This window comes from Uranotaenia lowii, chromosome 2, assembly GCF_029784155.1.
Source record: "Uranotaenia lowii strain MFRU-FL chromosome 2, ASM2978415v1, whole genome shotgun sequence".
Classification (NCBI taxonomy): domain Eukaryota; kingdom Metazoa; phylum Arthropoda; class Insecta; order Diptera; family Culicidae; genus Uranotaenia; species Uranotaenia lowii.
The window spans coordinates 33,616,582-33,638,875 of record NC_073692.1 but is presented as its reverse complement, the minus strand read 5'-3'; the positions used below and the strand labels follow the sequence as shown (position 1 = coordinate 33,638,875).

The following is a 22,294-nucleotide window of genomic DNA, read 5'->3' as shown; positions in this document are numbered from 1 at the left end:
CATTTAGCTCTGGTTTTATAAAAACATTCATGAAAGGTTATTTGGAAGCTTTAAATTCGATTTAAAATCTATCGATAAATTTAAATGGATTTTTTTTCAGTTTATTTTTATTTTGGTTGAGTAATTTCTGGGTTTTGGCAAAATTTAGCTAGTCATTGTCCGGATTTCCGGTCGTGAATTTTAAAATCAAATGCTCGCATTTGGCAGGTTTGTAGATAAAATTTACCGGATTTATTCGCCCCGGATACGTGCCGAAAAAAAAATTTGGCAATCTTATTTTAAATCATTCATCGACTTTGTCAACTAGTGCTTTAAAAATTATCAAAGATTCCATCTGCTTAAATGCTTTTTCAAATTGTCGTCAACACCGTTAACACCGTCAACCGAAAAAAAAAATATATCTTGTTCTAAATATGGCTCACGATTCATGAAAGATGCTAATCGATAAGTGGTAGGTACATAACGATTGGCAAAATTAACGGCCAAATATTCCAAAAAAAAAACCTACAAGCAGCGTCTCCAATTTTCACATTCACAACAGAAAAATATTTCAAATGAAAGGCCAAAGCAAGCTACTGTAAGTTTGCTTACGATGATTTCAGTTGAAATTCCTCGGTGTTTCGAATGATGATGACGTTAATGATTTTCAAAGTGCACCTGATGATTTTCAAATGAAAATCGAGATCTTCAATTTCAAACGAAAATGAAAATTGTTATTTTTATGTAATTTTTTGCTCAATTTAGTTTTTTTGTGATTATAAACTATTTTAAAAGGGAACTAAGCCAAGAGCTCTAAATTCATTTAATATTTATATTATTTTTTTTATTTAAGTAAGAGGAATTGATTTAAAAGCATCAAAAAATTCTAATATTAAAAAAATATTTTTTTTTGAATTTTTATAGCTTGATTCTGTAAAAAACGGCCTATTAATTTGTATTTTCAGACTAATAATTTACTTATTTGAAGATTTTCAGCAAGGCATGAAAATGAAAGCGATGATTTTCAATCGAAAAAAATTTCTTTAATTTGACTGCTACGCGGACCGGTCTGAATGTTTTGTTTACTGACTTTCATAGCAACCTGAAACTTATAAGTTTTCATTTGGCGCCAAAAAAGTTATTCGATTGTGAACTTCCAAAGCAGTCTAGATTCAAATGATTGAATGAAAATTGGAGACCATGCCTACAAGCATTAGGTTATTTTGGTCAAATTCCTGGAAATTAAGAAAACCAACAAAAAAGCCTTGATTTAGAAAAACGGCAGTTCAAAGTGTGCAATATAGATGGGGCGTATGTAGCCCAAACTTTTTAGTCAATAAACTTATTCATTAGACGCTATCTAATAAATTACTTAACAGATCGCTACGTAATTTTGCACATGTGAAAATTATATTACTAGGTAGTAAATATCACTGGAAATTTTATCAATTTTCATCCATTCGCTCAAAAGTTATTTACAAATGAAAGTGTTGCATTTTTTCGAATACAGTCCTTATTATGAATTTGTCAAAAATATATAACGGCTCACTCGGCAGGACTTGAACCCACAATCTTAACCCTTCAGAACAACGAAGCGTTAGTCAATTACACAAGGCACGGTGAATGACACGAGCATACAAGTTAAGCTGCATCGGTCGAATGCTGAACCAGCGAGTTGCCAGGTGTCCTGATTTATCAGGATTTGTCCTGATTTCCGAGAGACTGTCCTGATTTTTCAAAACCTTTCGAGTTGTCCTGATTTTTGAAAATTGGTCTCTAAAATGTCCTGAATTGTCCTGATTATCGTACAAACATCTCAAGTATAATCGAATCTGCACCCAGTTAACATGAAATCGTAATGGAAATGATAATCCAAATCGATTATTAAGAGACTTTCAATAATCATCGTAAACATGTTGGTGATTTTCTATCATTCATTTAAGACAAGGTTTGCCCAAAAAAAGTTGAATCGGATAGCAGTTTAGTCAATTCGTAAATATGTCTCCAAAAAGTTGAGAATATGCTAATACGACATTAACGATTTAGGCTATCTAAAAGTGAACTGATTTACGATAAATAGGGGGCCCTTCAATTGACACTCTATCCGGTCTCTCCCTTTCTTCCTTTGATCGGTTCGTAAAAAAATCGTTTACAGCACCTGTATTTTGCCTTTATTTATGCAACCCAAGCAGAGCTGATTATTATTTCCATGAATCAAGAGGTGTCCTGAAAAATCCTGATTTTTTGCTTCGCGTTGTCCTGATTTTTGAGAAAACCACCTGGCACCCCAGCCTGGACCTCCCATCCAGGGTACCTACAGCTACTGGTGTAAGCATTTTGAGGAAAAGTAGGCAAGGGGTACCAAAAGTTTGTCAGTGGTGGAGGATGAAGACGGAGCGCTTTTTGACAGCCAGTTGTTCGCTTACCATGCCTACCATTACGATTACTTGTCATAAGATGGTCGATTCCGCGTTTTTGTATATTAACATACATGCAGTTGTAGGCACTCTGCTTCCATCGATACACTTCACTCCATGTATATCTCGCATGGAAGATATTAAGTAAACACTAGCGACACCATGTCCTTCATAGAAAAGATTAGAATAGTTAGGAAGCTTTCGGAGAGCTTTTTGTAACGGTCATACATTTTCTCCTAACTACAAAACGTCAAATATTTACCTGGCATCGCGGATTCATCTTGTTTCTTCATCACCACCAGAGATGCCAACTGTTTTTTCTTAAGTCTGGAATATTTAGAAAAGAAATTCTGGAAAAGTTTGAATAGTGAAATTTGTAGGGGTTACCTTTTTTTTGTCATTAGATATCAATTTCGCGTTTCAAATACTGCGCAGTAATGTAGTCTTATAATAACCATATAATGCTGCCAATAGCAGTACCTGTGAGGTTTTACCTGTTACGTTTAACTCCCTGTTTCACACTTATCTTACCATGAATATCTTTCTAACACTTTTTTGAGTTATCATGTCCAAACTCAAAAGGGTGGAATTGTCTGTAAGAAATGGCAAAAATTTGGAAGTCTGGAAACCTGAAAAAATGTTTGACAGAAGTCCAAAAACTCTGGAAGACTCAGTCAAAATCTGGAAGGTTGACATCACTGATCACCATGCCACCCATCGCCTCGGGATTTTAGCCGAGTGCGTACATTGTCGTTTACTTCGGTCTTGCCGCTACTTACGGTCAAATGAAAACTATGTGTTTTTTTTTTTAAATTCAGGAACGTATTAGATAAAAATACACATCAGAGTAACGGAAATCTCTGTCAAAGTGAGGACCTTGTTTTTGGTCGTTGCTCCACATTTTGTCCTCCTTTAGTGGTGTCTTATGCAGTTCAATATAACCTATTTTCATCACATTCACAAAAATCAGGGACCTGATTTTCCCTGATTTCCCCTTCTCTAGTTCTCAAAAATCATGGAAAACCATGGCTTATCAGGTTGTCAGGCAGAGCTTCTAAAAATCAGGCAAATCCAGAAAAATCCTGGCATTTCTGGCTCTAAGTGACTCACTCGAAGATCTAGTGTGAGAGCTTTCGCATCTCGATGAGAGAAAGACTATTCTAGCCAAGAGCGTTCTAGTGTTTGAATCATACACCTCAGTGTTTATGAAGATAAAATTGATTTGACTTTTTACCACACAACCAGACGTTCCAGGTGTCTTAATTTTTCGGAGTGCCGTCTTGATTTTTTTATTGGTAAAATTGCCCTGATTAAAAATACAGTGATTGAAATGTAGCTTTTGTCCTGATTTTCAAAAAATATCTAAATTATAGATGAATTTGTGGTTAAAATATGAGAACATCAAACAAAACTGTAATAAAATAGTTTAGATGCTATTGGTGGTGTGTGTTTTTCGATAAAAGCAACAGATCAGCCATTTCGTTTCAGTTGCATATGTTAAGGCTTTGACAGTTCCTGTATCCTGCCTTTATTTGTGTGTGTGTATGTGTGCCTTTATTTAAGCGCATTATTAAAAATCCTGATTTTTTTCTTCGCTGTGTTCTGATGTGAACCACCTTACATCGCTTCACAAAACGATCAGAAATGTCTTTTTTAAAGGAAATCAGTACTAAACTCAAAAGTTCTTAAAATTCATCTTTTGTACTAACAGAATCTGTTACAAAAAAACAAAAACCTGTTTTACTAGATAAAGCTGTTCTTTTGACAAATTTTGCAATGTTTTGATTTTCGTTAAAAAATGAATGTTAAAGGAAGCGTATTTTTAGCCTACAAAAAAAAAGCTGTGTTTGCTCTCAGATTTCTCCTCTACACAATGTGCAATTTTTTTTTTTTTTAAAAAAGACATACACCGTCTTAGCCGATTTAGGCTTTACAGACTGAATAAATGACGTGGACAACTTAAGATTAACACTTAACACCCAGTACCGAGATGGGAATCGAACCCATGCCATCAGTGGACCAGCGATTACCGTCTTACCACGCTAACCACTCGACCACCGAGACGTACAATTGGGATTGAGCCTGCTGAAAAGAATAAAGCTTGCTCTTTACTCTTACACAGATTCCCATAAGAATGAAAGCTAATCGGAGTGAAATTGGAGTGAAGGTTGTTGTCTTTGTTTAACACACGAGAAAACGTATACCGGGCTTGGGATTGCTAGCGCGCCCATCGCCAATAGAATTTTTCGGAGAAGGGCATTCTCTTCATCAACGGATGAGAATGCTCTCACTCACTCTTGTTAGCAGAGCGATTTATCTCTCTCCGCACCGCATCTTTCACTGAACTATTTTGCCGAACTAAAGAGAAATGCCAACCATGTATACGGCTTGTGTTCTTCCTTTTGTTTGACCCTCATGATTCTTTAAAATTTCCCATCGCTTTGAAAATTTGATAATTTTCTGGAATGAAATGTACCAAGACAGTATCATAAGATTTATCCAAATAGGTTATTTTCTACAGCATTTGCAAAGTGCTACAAATTGATGCGAGATACCATTTAGTTAAAAAATGTAAGACTTTTTCAATAATAATAAACTGGATTTTTTTAATCACAACATAAGAGCCACGTGGCGTTCCACTGTCATAACCTTTTCCTCTCGACTTTTCCTATCCAGTCGTGTATCCACACCGTGGTTGGATGAAACCCGGGATGAGACAGAACAGCTTTAACGATATCAGGATCAGAAAAAAATCAAAATCCATTGATCCGTGGGACACCAACATTCAGGTCAATCTGTCACATCGTCGCCGAGGACGATGAATGGATGTCGAGATGCTGTTGACATGGTGTTTTGTTCTTCATCCGTCTAAAAATATGTTGACCTGATAGGAAGAGTGAATGTAAAAAAAGGTTATCAGCACTACTTCACGGCTGTGGACTGTATATTTAAGTATTTCTAGCTTTCATAAGGACAATTTTGAACTTTCTGGAAACAAAATTCAAAATCTACCTTTCAAAAACTTTGCGAAACTTTGAAAAAGCTTATCAAATGAACCAAAACGTTGATAATTTTTAATTTTAAAACCAAAAAACATTGATTTTTAACGAAGGAAAATTTTCCCGAGGACAGCCAAAAGAGGAACAGAAATGCATCGTTCTTGCTGAGGTTTTCCACTGTCAAGCTCGAGTAGGGGAAAAAAAACCTGTCATCAGGAGGTGTAGGAAAAGTCAGCTGGAGACAGGTTTCTGGTTTTTAGTGGGCTGTATCGTATCGTATCGTCAGCCGTCCACCGGAATATTGCCATAGCCATGGCATGGCTGAATCAACGCGACGACGACGACGACGTGGACAAAAAGGGTGTTTTGTTTTCTGGTGGCTCAAGCATTATTATCCTTCCCGATGTGTCAACTTTGTCACTGGAAGGTTGAGCATTATTGACCTCAGCCACGATATGAAACAAACTGTTTTGAATAACATGAACGTTTGAAGAGTATTATAAAACACTTTTAAGACAGATTTTTATGAATCACACATTTTTGTAGTTAGGAAATAAACTTTGGGGAAAATTACAATGTTACACTCTCAAGTTGCACTCAATTTTTTCCTATCTTCTCTCTCTCTCTTCCATTCGGTTGAATTTAGTGTTCTGAAGAAGAAAATGAAAATCCTAGTCGATCGTTACGTAGCCATTCAGTGAAAAGTTAAGCAAATAAAGCAAAAAGTACCGAATACGAGCAGCGTCGTGCTCTGTATGATGGTTGAAAGCTGAAATTAAGATTAAGCCCGCAGCTTCCCAACAGCAGCGAGAAGTTATGTGAAAAGCTACTCTCTTCGTCATATCACTAACATCGCCCACGCGCCTTTTGGATAAACCTGCTGGAAGCAACTCTGCGAAAAGCTTCCACCTAGCAAGTGCATCAATAAAGCAAGTGAAAAGCGTTTTACGGTGGATTTCCTACATGTGTGTGTTGTGATGTGTGGCAACCCCTCTTGAATCAGCCTGTTAGTCAGTCATATTTCTCAGTTATCAATAAAAATTGTGAGATAAAAAACCAAAAAATCGGAGCGTGATCCCACACAACCAAATCCAACACACTGGGTCTATGGTGGTTGGGATGAATGCGAGACACCATCTTACAACTTCGCTATCCCAAAATTTGGATACCAACAGTACCGAGTTCCCGGACGGCTTCGAGGAGACGCTCCAGCTACAGGTGAGTTGAGGGATTTTTATCTAAGATCAAAGTCGAATTAAAACACAACTAGAGTTCTTGGGGTCTTTGTTTTTTTGAGAGAAATATAGTTAATCTTTTGAAGACATTTGTTTTCAAAATTTTCATAGAAAGTTAACAAAATTTTAGACCTAGTATTTTCAGTATTTGTCATTTAAACGTTTGTATTTTCATTTTCGTCGAAAAGAATTAATTGGAAAAATTGTTTAACACAAATAAAAAGAAAATTCTCTATTCATTCGAAGTTTTTTATGGCTTTTTACGGTATGAATCTGAAGACTTAATAATATTTATCTAAGACCTTTTAACCTCAGAGCTTATTCGTGTAAAGTGTGATCTTAGAAAAATCACACATTATAGGCTAATTGGGCCACAATGTTCTTAAGCCTTGTCTCTCAACGGTAATTTACATTTTTCTTGATTTTTTTTTGTTCACGTTTTATGAACTTAATACACGATTGACGTAATCTATAAAACTGTGAAAAAATGTAATGATAACACATTTATACATGTGGTAAAATGAGATGGATTGGGAAATTTTTAGTTTTTTCAACTTGATTTTACCGCAAGCTCAAAAAATTTCGCAACATTTCAGACATTTAAAGGATTCCCATTCAATGAACAATAAAGGGAAAAATTATCAACGGATATCTGTGAGCTTTTATTGCTATTTTGCAAACTTAACTTATGTTATGTTACCATTTTAGGAAATTTCTTATTCGTCAAAGCTTGTTTAATGCTCGTGTCATTATTTTTCAACGTGTGCTTCGTCAAAATTTCAAGTTGTTCTCCCAACGCACTCGAAAGGGATTACAATTTTTTTTGTGCTCTACTCTCGACTCGCTTGATTTTTGCCTCTTACCTCGAGCTATTCTCTTAACTCGATTGTTTATTCTTGTTAATACGCTGAGGCTGTCTTTTCGACTCGCCCACGAATTTTCAAGCTGTCCTCTCAACTCGCTTGATAATCAATAAACATAGATTGCCTTCTCAACCCGCCTATGAGTTTTCAAGCTGTGCACCAATGCACATCCGTTGAAATTCAAAATTGTCTACTCAACTCTTGTCACAAGTTTTTTTTTAAACTTTGTTTCGAAATGTCTTCAGTTTCCTTGAGTTTCCATCCTCTCCTAGATGCCCTTTTAACTCAATTCACGATTTTTTCTACAAATTGACCTCACAGATCGTTCTAAGAGGATTTTTTTAAAATCCAAGCTGTCCTCTCAACTCGCTCATTGGTGTTATTTTTTAAATTTATTTCAAGCTATCCTCTCAATTTACGTAGTCACCAAGCTGTTCTCTCTACTCGCATATTGGTGTTTTTTTTTAATTTTTTCAAGCTGTCAACTCAACCCGTTTGATCACTAAGTTGTCCTCTGAACTTGCTTGTTGGTGTTTTTTTTTTAAATTTAATTCAAGCTGTCCTCTCAAACCACATATTGGTGTTTTTTCATATTTATTTCAAGCTGTCCTCTCAACCCGCTTGATCATCAAGCTGTCCTCTCAATTCGCTTATTGATGATTTTTTAAATTTATTTCAAACTGTCCTCTCGATTCGCGTAGTCACCAAGCTTTCCTCTCAATTCGCTTGTTGGTGCTTTATTAGTTTTTCAAGCTGTACTCTCAACTCGCTTATTGGCGATTTTTTTAAATTCATTTCAATCTGTCCTCATAATTCGCGTTATCACCAAGCTGTCCTCTCAACTCGCTTATTGGTGTTGTTTTTAATTTTTTTTTTTTCAAGCTGTCATTTCAAACTGCTTGATCACCAAGCAGTCCTCTGAATTCGTTTGTTTGTATTATTTTTAAATTTATTGGATGCTGTTCTTTCAACTCGCTCATTGGTGTTGTTTTTAATTTTTTTTTCAAGCTGTCCTCTCAACCCGCTTGATCATTAAGCTTTCTTCTCAATTCGATTATTGATGATTTTTTAAATTTATTTCAAACTGTCCTCCCAATTCGCTTAGTCACCAAGCTTTCTTCTCGATTCGCATATTGGTGTTTTTTTTTCATTTTTCAAGCTGTACTCTCAACTCGCTTATTTGTGTTTTTTTTTCAAGCTGTCCTCTAAACTCGCTTTTTGGCGATTTTGTGAAATTCATTTCAAGATGTCCTCACAATTCGCGTAATCACCAAGCTGTCCTCTCAACTCGCTTATTGGTGTTGTTTTAATTTTTTTTTTCAAGCTGTCCTCTCAACTGCTTGATCACCAAGCAGTCCTCTGAACTCGTTTGTTAGTATTATTTTTAAATTTATTAGAAGCTGTTCCTTCAACTCGCTTATTGGTGTTGTTTTTAATTTTTTTTTCAAGCTGTCCTCTCAAACCGCTTGATCACCAAGCAGTCCTCTGAACTCGCTTGTGAGTGTTATTTTTTTAATTTATTTGAAGCTGTTCTCTCAACTCACCTATTGGCGTTTTTAAGATTTATTTCAACCTGCCCTCTCAATTCATTCGATCACTAAGCTGTCCTCTCAATTCGCTTATTAATGTTTTTTTTTTTAATTTTCTATCAAGGTGTTCTATGAATTAGCTTAATCACCAAGCTGTTCTCTCAACTCGCATATGAGTGTTTTTATTTTCAAGCTGTCCTCTCAATCCGCTTGATCACCAAGCTGTCCTCTAAATTCGCTTATTGGTGTTGTTTTAAAACATTTTTTGCAAGCTGTTCTCCCAACCTGCTTGATCACCAAGCAGTCCTCTGAACTCTCTAATTAGTGGTATTTTTTAAGTTTATTTGAAGCTGTCCTCTCAACTAGCTTATTTATGATTTTTTTTTATTTGATTTCAAGCTGACCTCTCAACTCGCTTATTGGTGTTTTTTAAATTATTTTTTATTCAAGCTGTCCTCTCAAACTGCTTGATCACCAAGCAGTCCTCTGAACTCTCTTACTAGAGCTATTTATATCAAGCTGTCCTCTCAATCCGCTTGATCACCAAGCTGTCCTCTCAATTCGTTTATTTGTGTTTTTTTTTTAAATTTTCAAGCTGTCCTCTCAACCTGCTTGATCACCAATCAACCCTCTGAACTCTAAAATAAATTAAGTTTATTTGAAGCTGTCCTCTCAATTCGCTTATTTATGCTTTTTTTTCAAATTTTATTTAAAGCTGCCCTCTCAACTCGCTTCATTACCAAGCTGTCCCCTCAACTCGCTTATTTTTTGTTTCGATTATAGTCGTTTTGCCATCATTATGGCATTCGCGACTTTATCAACGTTACAGTTGGCGGATCGTTATTGAGAAACTATCCGGTACAACTGTGTTCGATGTTTACTCTTGGGCTCGAACTCGCGGACATCGGCTCAGGAGACAACAGATTTGTCAACTGAGCTATATCACAAGCTCGCACAGCGCTTATTTATGTTTTTTTTTATTTTATTTCAAACTGCCCTCTCAACTCGCTTGATCACTGAGCTGTCCTCTCAACTCGCTTATTGGAGTTTTTTTTGAAATTTATATCAAGCTGTCCTCTCAATCCACTTGATTACCAAGCTGTCCTCTGAAATCGCTTAATAATATTTTTTAAATTTATTTGAAGCTGTCCTCCCAATTTGCGTAATCATCAAACTGTCCTCTCAATTCACTTATTGTTTTTTTTTTAAATTATTTTCAAGCTGTCATCTGAACTCGCTTATTGGTATTATTTTTAAATTTATTTCAAGCTGTCCATTCAACACGCAGCTTCTAAACGCCTTCCAAATTCACGCTGTACTCTCAACTCGCTTGAAATTATGAACATAACCCAGCTGTAAGAGCGCCAAAAAGCAAATTTTTCATAAAATAGGTCCATTTCCAGTTTTCTCATTCTGAAGTTTTCTTAGATGTAGCTTTTGACAACTGCTTGTCAAACAATTGTCATTGGTGTGGATTATTAGATTAACTTATTTTAAATCATTCTGCGCATAAAAATAAATAATGACTGGCTTGGGTTTAATTCCGATTGTATTCCGTAGAAAGGCTATTAAAAAAATTTCAATTATTTCCGTGGCCTGTGAAACGTGAATTAAAATGAAAAATTAAAAAAAAATCAATTCTAAATTTTTTGATACACTTTTACTTGTAAGTCCCAATTTTAACAGAAAGCGTAATAAACAATTAAACTAGCTGGATAATTTCAATAAAGAAGATGGATTTTAATTTTAGAATTACAAAAATACTTTAAATCTTTAAACACAACCAAAAAAGGGTTTTCACATTTTTCTCTAATTATTCGAATTCGTTCCACCTTTCATTTTAATTTCTGTCTTAGACCCATTCCACGGTGATGCCACGAAAATTTTTGAGCACTATTTCAGTAAACCGTGTATAAAAGTTGATGTTTAAAGCGTACAATAATTAAGGATTTATCATTAGATTCAAAATTTAAAGATTAACATTTTTATATTAAAAGGTTATTCCCCGATGAAAAAGTACCTAATTGTTATGTGAGTAGTTGAAGTCGTGCGTCACATCGCGCCACTTTTCAAGATTTGTGTTTTAAACATTTCACATTTGCGATTACGTTCTCAATAAACAATGTATAACAAAAGTTAATGTTTAAAAATTGCTTTTTATACAGTTTTTTTTTGTAAATATGTTATTGAAAATAAGAAATGCATAAATGGCGGTGGGTCCAAAACTCCAAAAAATTCTACTTAGAATTTCATAATAAGCTGAATTGCAAAAAATGAATGAGAGAAATAAAACAAATAAATTATCATCCAAAAAATTCACTCGAAAGAATCAAAACTAGCTCAGATCGAACGAGTATAAAACTGATAAACGATACATCGGAGATCGTTCAATTTTTCTGGATAAGATGTTTATTTTAGAACAGTTTTGATGGAGGATAAGAGCTTCGTTTGCATTTGCCTACAACTGCTTTGGTGTACTTTACGAATATTTTGAGCCGATCATTTCAAACAATAAAAAAGACCGTTGTTGCCCATTTTTATCGTATTTGCTTATTAGGTTTTATGTTGTTTTAAATATTTTCAAGAAGAAGCATGAATCCAAATAAAAATCAAAATATTTTAACATAACTTTGATTTCAGAATAAAAATCGAGTATAGGAATTTAAAAAAAACTAATGTATTTTTTCCGTATTATAACTTAGATTCAAAATTCATTATCTGCCATCGTATCTGCCAACGTAATTTGTCGCATGAGCTTTCATTACGTCTTTTGACACATCTTAAGAATTCAAAGAATACTGCTGCAAAAATTATTACACTTTAAAATTTGGGTCTTACATATAGAATATCTTGTTCAGATTCCTACAAATATTCTAAATTGAAAAAAAGTTTGCGAATAGTTTATGTAAGTTTTTTTTTGTAATAAAACTGTTTGATTACATTTTGTTTCATACGACATAATGAATGCTCACGCGAGATATAAAAAATCATATTTGAATTTTGATTCCGAACTCGAATGAATTTCAAGATTCACACCTTTCATATCGTTAATATTGTTTTCGGATCATTCACACAATGAGAATTTTAATTAAATCCAGTTTCACATTTTATAAAAAGAAATTACTTTTTTCAATTGCAAATGATTTGGACTCTACATTCAAGAAAAGTATCAACTACCTACACAAGAGAACATCTATTTTGAGGCACTGTTTCGAAAGATTTTGACGTCATAAATTCGAATTGTCCCTCAGAATATGTCTCTCATCTCTAGTTTTGGTGCTATGGCTCTAATAATTTAAAAACTCAGCAAATTTTACTTAATTACAGCTGAATCATCTTTAATTTATAAAAGGATCGAAATTTGGCTAGGTTTTCAGATTTCAGAGATACACTGCTAAGGCAAAAAAAAAGTTATTCGAAATTTAATAGAAAATTCAAATGATATAACTTTTTCAGACATCACAAAAGGGGTTTTATTTTTTTTTTATATGTTAAAGAATTTAATTTATTTAAAAACTATGTAGAAGACTGCAAAACGTTTTGTTTCCATAAAAATCTATGATTCATTTTGGTTTAAAATTTTATTTGAAATTAGGTCAAATTCCTGTGTTTTTGTAAAACTGCGAAAAATTCATTGAGAAAACTTATGTTAATTTTTCTCAGAAGTCAAAAATACTCGCAAGCATTGAGAAAGTTGATCATTTAATCAAAAACTTCATTCCCAATATCTTTTAAAATGTTACAGTTTTTTTCGAATAAATGCTAAAAATTGAACACTCCCAAATCAGTCAATATCAGCTCTTAAATTTTTTGCACCAATTTGATTTTTTTCGCCTTATGCTATCAAAAATTGATTCTTCATTTAATTTTTTAAAATTATTTCTAATTTTTTTAAATTATTTCTAAAATATCGTTAAGAAAAAAATTGTGATTATTGTGCCCTTCAAGAAATAAAAACCAATTTTTTATTTTATTATATTCGCTTTATTCTATTCTATGCAAATGATTAAAATTTTAGTTAATTTGTTTCAGATGCAAAAAAATATATTGCAGATTGCAAATGATCAAATTGAATTTATATGAATCAGATTTATAAAAAAAGATATTTACTTGCTTTATTTTAGAATAAAATAATGATTCAGAAACAAAATTCTTTAATCACAATAAAAAATAAATAATAAAAAAAATATCAGTGTGTCGAAATCAGTTTTAATCATAGCAATTATAATCAAAAACTTATCGCTAATACTTGTTTTTCGAACGTCATGTTGCAAAATTTGCAACTAGACTTGCTTGCATTTAAATTTCGCTATATTGATTTGAAAAAACTCAGAAAAATAGATAATTGAAAAGTTTTTTAAAATTGTCCACTATTCAACAACAGGTGTATAATTTTCATTTGAAAAATGACATTTACAACGAGAGATTGCTCAATGAGCTCTTAAGTCGATTTTTTTTAACTTCCTGTTATACAAATGCCAAAATCAACTCTTATCAACATTTTCGCGCATGGAAAGTGGTAGATTCGCGGATTGAAGTTGTATCTAAGAATATCTTAATAAGATTTAATTTAAAATGGGTTAAACAGTTGAAATTCCTGCTCTTATTTTGAAATTGTTCTAATTTTCCCAATTTAGTTCGACCAAATCGGAGGAAAAGGGGCAGTGTGCAGCATCCTTACTCCCCCCATCATTCTTTCAAAATAACCGTTTATTCGCTAAAAATTGAGTTCTTTTTTATTGGTCGATTTTTGGAAACTCGTAAATTCACCTTTACTTTTTATTTCTTCTCCTTTTCCCGTCTTCGGCCAAACTGTAGCCCGGGAATGTACATACATTAAAATTTGTTTTCGATTTGCATGAGAAGAAATATTCAGAAAAAGCTCAAAAGTAGCATTCTCCGAACACATTGTTGAGTTTTGCCATTTAAACTTCTATTTAAACTTAATTGTGCACTTAGTTATCTAAATTTTCGTTAATTTTCACCAGAAAGAAAATTTCAGATGTTTTAAAATAAATAAAAAACATTTCGAGAAACTTTTGATAATCTATATATTCATAAATTATAAATCGAATTTTGTTTCAATATTTTAATTTAGTGAACAAATTTTAAAATTAATTCAAATTGTTTTTGTTTTGAATGTTTGTGTTTGATTTTTTAAATATGTTCTTGGCTATATGGTTCTGAAGTCAAATCTTTGTTGGGTGTACAAATAACAAATGTTTGTTGAGTTCATTATTCGGATTTTTTTCTTAGAACACGGGTTTTCCCATTCAAATATTTTTGATTGCAAATACAAGCTTTGGATTCATATTCAATTGCAATTTGATTCTACTTTAAAATTGGAGTATATGTTCGGAATATAAAATTTCATCATTTTGTATACATAAGTGCAATTCCCTTTGTTATCCAGAAAATATTTAAATCTTTCAATTCCAGATTGTTATTGTAAAGGGAACGGTTTTAGCTCTCAATTAGAAATTGTAGTATTAATAATCAGATATTTTCAAAGTTTGAAAGTAGGCTAGATTCTATTTTTGAACTTTTTTATATGGTTTTGATTTTTGGTTCTAGCTACCATATTTTGCCTCAGAACTTTTATATCTAAGTTATTTAAAAATTTAATTTCGTTTTGAATTCAATTTTTATGTTTTTAACTGCTCGTTTGCATCTTTGTTTTAGATAATATTTCGTATAATTTTATTTACATTTTCAGGTCTAAAGAACGTCAAACCTTTGAAGTGTTAAGATAAAGGTAGTTAAGATAAAGTTAGGTTGCCAGAATTTTTCTAGCACGTAAAGCCATATTCAACAAGTTTAGCACAATTCTATCACTCAATTTACCAAACCACTTAATATGTGTAATAACGATTCGTTCGTGATTTTGCTATCAAAACCCCTCGAATCTTTTAAGAGGAGAGGATGACCACAGCCGAATAAAAAAATAAGTAACAAATACTTTAACTCCTTAGACAAATATATTATCTGCCAGCGAAATAAAAAAGGTAAAGCTATATCGATTAGCACGACCACGAAATACAAATTTAACTAACACGCGTCTGCAACTACAAAACCTATCACATTATACCCTACATATTCACTATATCATCTATTTCTACATTATCTTATAGAAAGCTACGCACGCGTTACTTATGCCCTCCGTGAAATTTCCGTGTTTCGATAGTTTTCTGATAGTTTTTCGCATAGTATTGTGTTAATTTTTTGATTATTTAAAGTTTCGAACCTAAGGAAGTCAAGTGACAAGTGAAATACAGTGTTCATTCGTATATTACCACTAAAATTTACAAATAATACCTCAAGCGATGGGATCACAAGGGCTAGCGCTACGCCCTCCGAACCGGGCTTTCCCAAATTTACTTTGACGACCATCTACCCTGAACCGATAGCCCCCAATTTATTCAAAGGATGAGTATACTGTGTTTCATAATTTTAATTATTCTTATTTGTTATCATCATATTGGAAATATTTTATAATTTGGTAAGTACATTCAATCCGGTTAAGTACGAATCTTATGCATGCAGCGAGGAAAAAATTAATAGCATGCCATGAAATAAATCAAATTGTATGCAAGTTATGATGAAAGGAAGCTTTCCAAGCATGTATTCAATTAAACTTGGCATATATTCAGGCGTTTTTTTTCTGCTGATGAAACAGCACAAGTCATTGAACATTCATTTCATGATACTTGTATATATTCTGAATGGTTCAATGATTGAATCGAAATGCTTAGAGAAAAAATGAATACACATATTTCTGAATTATTGAATATGATGTTCAAATTTATACGAGATTAATAATTTTTGGATGATCGATATGCGAGCGAAGAGCGCTTTTCAGTAAAATTGACAGTTTTTTTAATTTTCTTCTACATGGTATTGGGTTCGACTTAAAACTCAATTCACTGGTATTGACATCGTTTCGTTTCGTTTCATTCGTTTCGTTGATTCATTCTATCATAAGAAAAAATGGGATTAGCAACATATGAATATATATTTCTTACAGAATATCAGAATAGTTTGTAAAATTAAACACAATTTTTCTTAAGATCAATTACGTTGAAAACACATCCAATGAATTAGGCATGTATGAACAGTTTTCAACTTTAAAGTAAATTCATTGAAAATCCCTGAAAAAAAAAATAAAAAAAAGTTAATTCTTTATAATTTTTATTTAGACTCGCGATGAACGATTTCGTAATAAATAAAATGAAATATTGCTAGAAATTTAGCTTTCAAAAGCTTCGTTTTGATTGGACTGCTGCCATCTGGTTGTCAATATTGAAAATAGATTTTTGCTTTTAGAGTTCATTGTTGCATTTAGTTTGGATTAATGATTTTTTCTTTTCTTTCAAGCTTGTAAGTTGTTACTTAGCCAGTATTTTCAATGTTACGTTAAAAATTAAAATTATACACAATCAATATTTAAATTCTGCACAGTCAGTTGGAAGAGGATATTTAATTTTATTTACAAACAATGCACAATTGAACAAACCTTAGTATCATTTTATCAGTGGTTTCATGATCCCTCCTTAGTTTGCATCTCAGTTCAAATATATTTCAAATCTTAAAATAGCATAATTATTATGGTAAAAAAAGGACTCACTTTGAATAAATCAATTTTCAGAGCATCTAATGTAAACAAATAGTACTTATCTACGTGAACAAATAATTTTCAGGAGTTCTGGAATCGGTTCGCTTTACTTTCCGTTATATTTATTTCAGCCAACCGGCATGGATGATTTAAAAAGCTTGTACACAAGTCACATCACAAGAAAAAGCTAAGGGTAGTATATCTAATATTCTTCTTAAGAAGCCTTTTTGTTTCACAGCATAATTATTGAGCATTTTTAAACGTTTGTCTGGCAGAATAACAGAAAATGACAGAAAATGGCAATGACTCAAATCCTGTACTCTTTACCTAGTTAGGAATGTCGTATGCAATTGTTTGTTTTTATTATTGAAATTCAAACATTTGAAAAACAAAAAAGAAGTCTAAAAATACGCAGAATTAAGGATTGATACCAGATAAGTTGTATGACAGGTATTAGCTTGGTTATCGAAGGGGTCTTGGAGCTCAGTCCAATTTCATTTGTGACTTCGGACGAATCAATTGACTTTATCAACGCTTTCTTCAAAAACTCGAATAAAATTAATAAATAAAATTCGCAATGTGTTTATAAGTTATACATTTAACCTTTTTTCAATTTACCTTACATTCTATTTAATATGGCAACTGTAATCTGTTTTGAGACCAAAGCATAAAAACATTCTCTTGGAATTAAATTTTTTTCAACAAACTTAGTGTTAAGCTAGTATTGATTTTTAAGTTTCGGTCAACAGGAAGACCCTAAGGAATCATTGTAGGAATGATTCGCATTATCCAAACCTAAAAATTAACTATGTAGCTTGAACGCTTCGAACTTTGAAAGCATTAAAAGTATAGAAAATACAGTTAGGTAATCATTAATCAAATAAACAGACACAAGCATAAGAAAAAGTAATGGCGTATAAATTGACTGACATATGCATTTATATTTTTCATTAGTAAAAAAATCCAAAAGAACATTTGAAAACTGTATTTACTACTTAACTAAGTTGTAGGAATATATGGGGCACAGATAAACAAAATATTAATTTTACATTTTGTAAATTCTTTTTCTTAATAGAGATCACAGTTGGGATCAAGACCTAGTTTGTCTAAGGTATAATTTTCATTATAATCTAAGCCAAGTTCAATAATTATTAAATTTTATCTGTTGTATAAATATAAAGTGGTAAGAAAGAACTAGATCATTTGGTTCAGTTTTTGATAGTAATATGATTTTATATAAATTGAAGAGGGAATATTTCTGACCATTTTGGCCACGTTTGCTTCGAACTTAGAGTGCACAATTGCAAGAAATCGTTTTAAGTATGCAGAAGTAGGCAAAAGAAGTTTCAATAAAGAATTATAATTTTGAACAATATTTCTATCAGTGCACTTTTCACAGTAAGTGAAATAAAATAAGCCTCAGAACAGGGTCTTAATAATGCAATTTCTTACCTTTTTAATAATTTGAATTGTTTATTTGATTGGTAGTTGATAAATTCTAAATTAAAAGATTATTAAGCGCGTAAATTTTGTAATCAGGATCGATAAGCTGTAATAATTTTTTATCAAGCAAAACTATAGGATTGAATCTAAACTTCGATTACACTAGTCAAAAGTGTCTCCTGATCGTTTCCTCTCACCCAAATCCCCAAAACAAAATTGTTTTGCTAGGATGCAGAGGTAACCTCGGTCCTAAAGCACAAAATTGACCTTTCATTCCTTTCTCTATTTTCCAAACTATCCATTGACTACTAGGACGTGGCCGGCGCCGTTATTGATGTGTAAAGAGAGAGCATCAGTTTTGTTCATTGTGAATGTGCTGTCAATCCCAGACGCCATTCTTTTGACCTCTGGGCAATATTGATGGCCTCGGTCAATCACGGAGTAGCAACCATTGGCGATGTGGAATTCGTTCTACTGAGCCACGCCTGCGATCTTGGAATTCTAAATGCGTCTGTTTTTAAATATTATTATATTCAGTACAGTAAAGTTTTAATGATACACTTAAAAGATGTAAGATACAAATAAAGATAACAATTATTTTTTTTAAAATGATTATGCATTTCGAGTTCAATGATTAAAGGTGGATGTGAGTAGTCAATCAAGCTAAGCTAAGCTAAGCTATTTCTACATTATCTTATACATCATCAACAAAAAAAAATACAAAAAAACGAACTCTTGATGAAAATATCTCAAGATGAAACCTGACAAAAAACATTAAAGTGCACAAATTTTTGCGTACAAAATTTTAAATCGACATTCGGGTTCCTTAATCTTATTGAAAATTCTGCAAAAATTCATGAATTTTTGACGGTCGCCATGTAAGTTGAAGAAAAATTGCTCATAAAAAAAACAACAAATTACATTCGCTGATTTGAATATATTTTCAACTTATAAATAAAGGCTCACTACATAGCCGAAAAAAATCCGTATGTATAGTGAACTGTTTTAGCGAGGAAGGAAATCATCTCCAATGCGGATCGATCCTAAAAATGTGAAATCTAATATCGAACAATTATTTTAATTTTTGTTTTATCCCCATCATTCTGGCGGAGCCATCACCACGATGAATAATCGGAACTTCAATCGAATAGGGCATCCATACAATTAAAAAGCGTAGCCAACCGTCCATTTGTTGCAATGTGGACGACACAGAGACGACACTTTGCTGTGAACTAACTTAACTCTGGTTGAACCTTCAAGGCCGGGGGATAATTAATGTGGTGCGGCAAGATTCAAACAGCGGATTTTTATACCTACGTCTTCAAATCAAGAAGCGTATAGAGACCATTTGGTTAATTTTTAAAGCTGGTGTCTCGATTTCACTCCTCTCGGGCACGAGGAGGGCCATTTCAGTTCATTTCGAAAGCTTTGCGCCGAACTTTTTAATTCAATTTATTCAAATATTTCCAGCAATCTTGTTTCGGTCAGCTCTGTCTTTGGAGATTCGTCTTCTCTCTCGTTCTTTCTTGCACAGGAACAATCGATGTATTTATTTAATGAGAGAGGATGCCTGAAGGTGGCATTAGCGCTGGTCGTGCTGTAAATTTTGGGACGAAAAGGGAGAAAAGAAAATTTATAATACGAATTTATTTATTGATAGAAATATTGTGATAAAAAAAACCGTCAAATACCGTGGCCTAGGCTAGGTAATCGACCTCTGTGAGAAAGAGGAACATAAACCAGTATCTTCTTCATCCGCAAGTTTCGTTGTTGGTTTTTTTCTCCTTTGGACGGTTTCTCTTATTTCGACCCAGCATCCTTACTAGTTAAGCCAAAGTACCGGTTATCGGAACGTCCGTTCCGCCGACCGAAGTTGGGTTGTTCAGTGCCATTGGTATTACTTTTTGGGTAAAAACTTTTCGATTTGAAATTTTATTGCTTTATGGTTTTAATTTATCGAAACGCTCGCTCGCAGCAAAAGAATCACAGGTATTAGAAAGAGCAGGTAAGAAGGGAAACAAAATGATGATGATAATAAGCACGCATCTTTGGAGGCACATTGAAGATGGTCATATACGGACACATCACAAATGACGCAGTTCGGGAAAAATGAGCCTAATCAATGTTGTTAATTTTTTTTCATTCGAAACCTTTTGAAAGATTGTTGCTCATACGGTGCAATAAAAATTCGGCGGCTATCAGCGGTTTTGGATTGTCGGTAAGAAATAAAATGCCAGTGTTCGCAAGAGGGATCAATTGGTGTTTGAATACAATGAACTAACTAAAGTGAAATAACCTGTGCACAATAAACTTAAATCATAATCTGAAGATGAATTAAGAACATCCTTCAACTAAACTTAAAGCAAATATACTTAAGATAAAGTACATCCACTTAAAGTTTTATGAAACTTAAAAATCATTGAATTTTTAAATAAAATAAATTAAACATATTTTTGGTTTTATGCTATGTAATGAACATATTGGTTCTATTTTGACACGATCTCTAAGTTTTTTAATGTTTAAATAAGCAATTTCTAATATATCTACATGCGTCTTAAAGTTTCCAGATTGCCCGGTTTAGTCCGGATTTGCCCTGATATTTTATACAATACTAGCTGACTCGGTAAACTTCGTTTTACCTTTTAAAGTATAAATCGTAATAAATTTTTCATTTCATCTACACGTCCTTAACTGCACCGTGCTTGCGAATAGATTCTTATGGAAATCGTAACAAATAAAGTTGAATTTGTATTGGGACCACCTTCCATAAAAAGTGAGATTCTTGAAAATATTATACAAACCATCTCTGACCCAAAAAACCCTCGGATACCAAATTTCACTTCATTCCGACTGACCATTCATACGTGATGTTGTTACAAAGAAAACGCCTTCATTTTTATATATAAGATGTGAAGAGATAATTTTGTATGGGGACCCCCCTTTCATAAAAAGTGAGATTCTTGAAACTATTATACAAACCAACTCTGAACCAAAAAACCTTCGGATACCAAATTTCACCTCATTCCGACGGACCATTCATACGTGATGTTGTTACAAAGAAAACGCCTCCATTTTTATATATAAGACTAGCAGACCCGGTAAACTTCGTCTTACCATGTCCAACTTGGCGTCTATTTTCCATTTTTTCTTTGTTGTTTGACTTTAAAAAAGCATCAAATCTTGAGTTGTTAATCGTCTCGCTTTCTTGAACATGTCCTAGTTTTTTACATATCCATATTTTCCGCCTAATTATCTCGGAATCAAATCTAAGAACTTCAACTCAATTCTACGGGTCTTTTCATAAATTATCAAAAAATTTGCTCCAATCAATTCTACATACATTTTACATGAATACTTTTCATTTGCATTTCTTTGTTTCGAATGCTTTGAATATTGCCGAATGGTATCAGGTATCAGCTTCCCGTTGCAAATTCGATTTTTTCAGCACTCAACGTAACCATCAAACTTGGCAAGCCTCATGCTAAAAAAAATCCACTCTTTGAAACTTGTTCCGTAAATAAACATATGTTGATTATATCTATGTTTCAATTATTGTATACCATTTAGTTGATTTACTCCGCTTTGCTCGAGTTTACTTTAAGGTTGAAATCTAAATCAAAAGTTTCTCATTTATTGGAATTTATTGCATATGAAACTTTATGGAAGAAGAATTTTGAATATCGCACAACTTTTGGAGTATTTTCCCAACATTCTGCCTAGCGCAGCACTTTTAGCTCCCGAATATTTAGCTTTGGATTGTATATTTTTAAGAACTGAAGAAATAATAAACATTTGAAATTTTTTTTTAAAAACCATTTTCAAGCAGATTTTTGTTCACTATCCTTACCCTTGGAAGCAGTGATTATTAATATCCATATTTTCATCAAAATCATGCTCAAAAATAAAAGTTCGCCCTTTTTTATTTGTTCGAGCAAAGAATGCAAATTAAATTCCTTTGAACATTAACCCAATAAATCAATTAAACGATTGGTTTTGAAATGAGAAAAAATAAAAGACACACCTGCCAATTTAAACCATTGTTGTCTGATTTAAAATTTTCCTGAACAGTGTTGAAGATGATCTGCGATTTCATTTAAGAATATGTGATATTTTCAAGATTCAATAACATTCAATTGGAATTTAAAATTAAATACATCAAAAAGAACTTATCTGTTAAGGCTACGATGATATTATTCATTCTTTTTTCTGATAATTTT

The 22,294-nt window shown here is 32.8% G+C and overlaps 1 protein-coding gene across 5 annotated transcripts in view; it reads left to right on the top strand.

Annotated features, from left to right (window-relative positions):
- Window positions 1-22,294, top strand: part of LOC129750037 (voltage-dependent L-type calcium channel subunit beta-1) — a 442,665-nt gene that overhangs the window by 13,361 nt on the left and 407,010 nt on the right. For all 5 annotated transcript variants that reach the window (XM_055745235.1, XM_055745226.1, XM_055745223.1 and 2 more), the window contains exon 2: window positions 6,042-6,613. In XM_055745235.1, coding sequence (XP_055601210.1) covers window positions 6,503-6,613 — 111 coding nt within the window. In that variant the 5' untranslated portion in view covers window positions 6,042-6,502. The remainder of the gene's footprint in view (window positions 1-6,041; window positions 6,614-22,294) is intronic.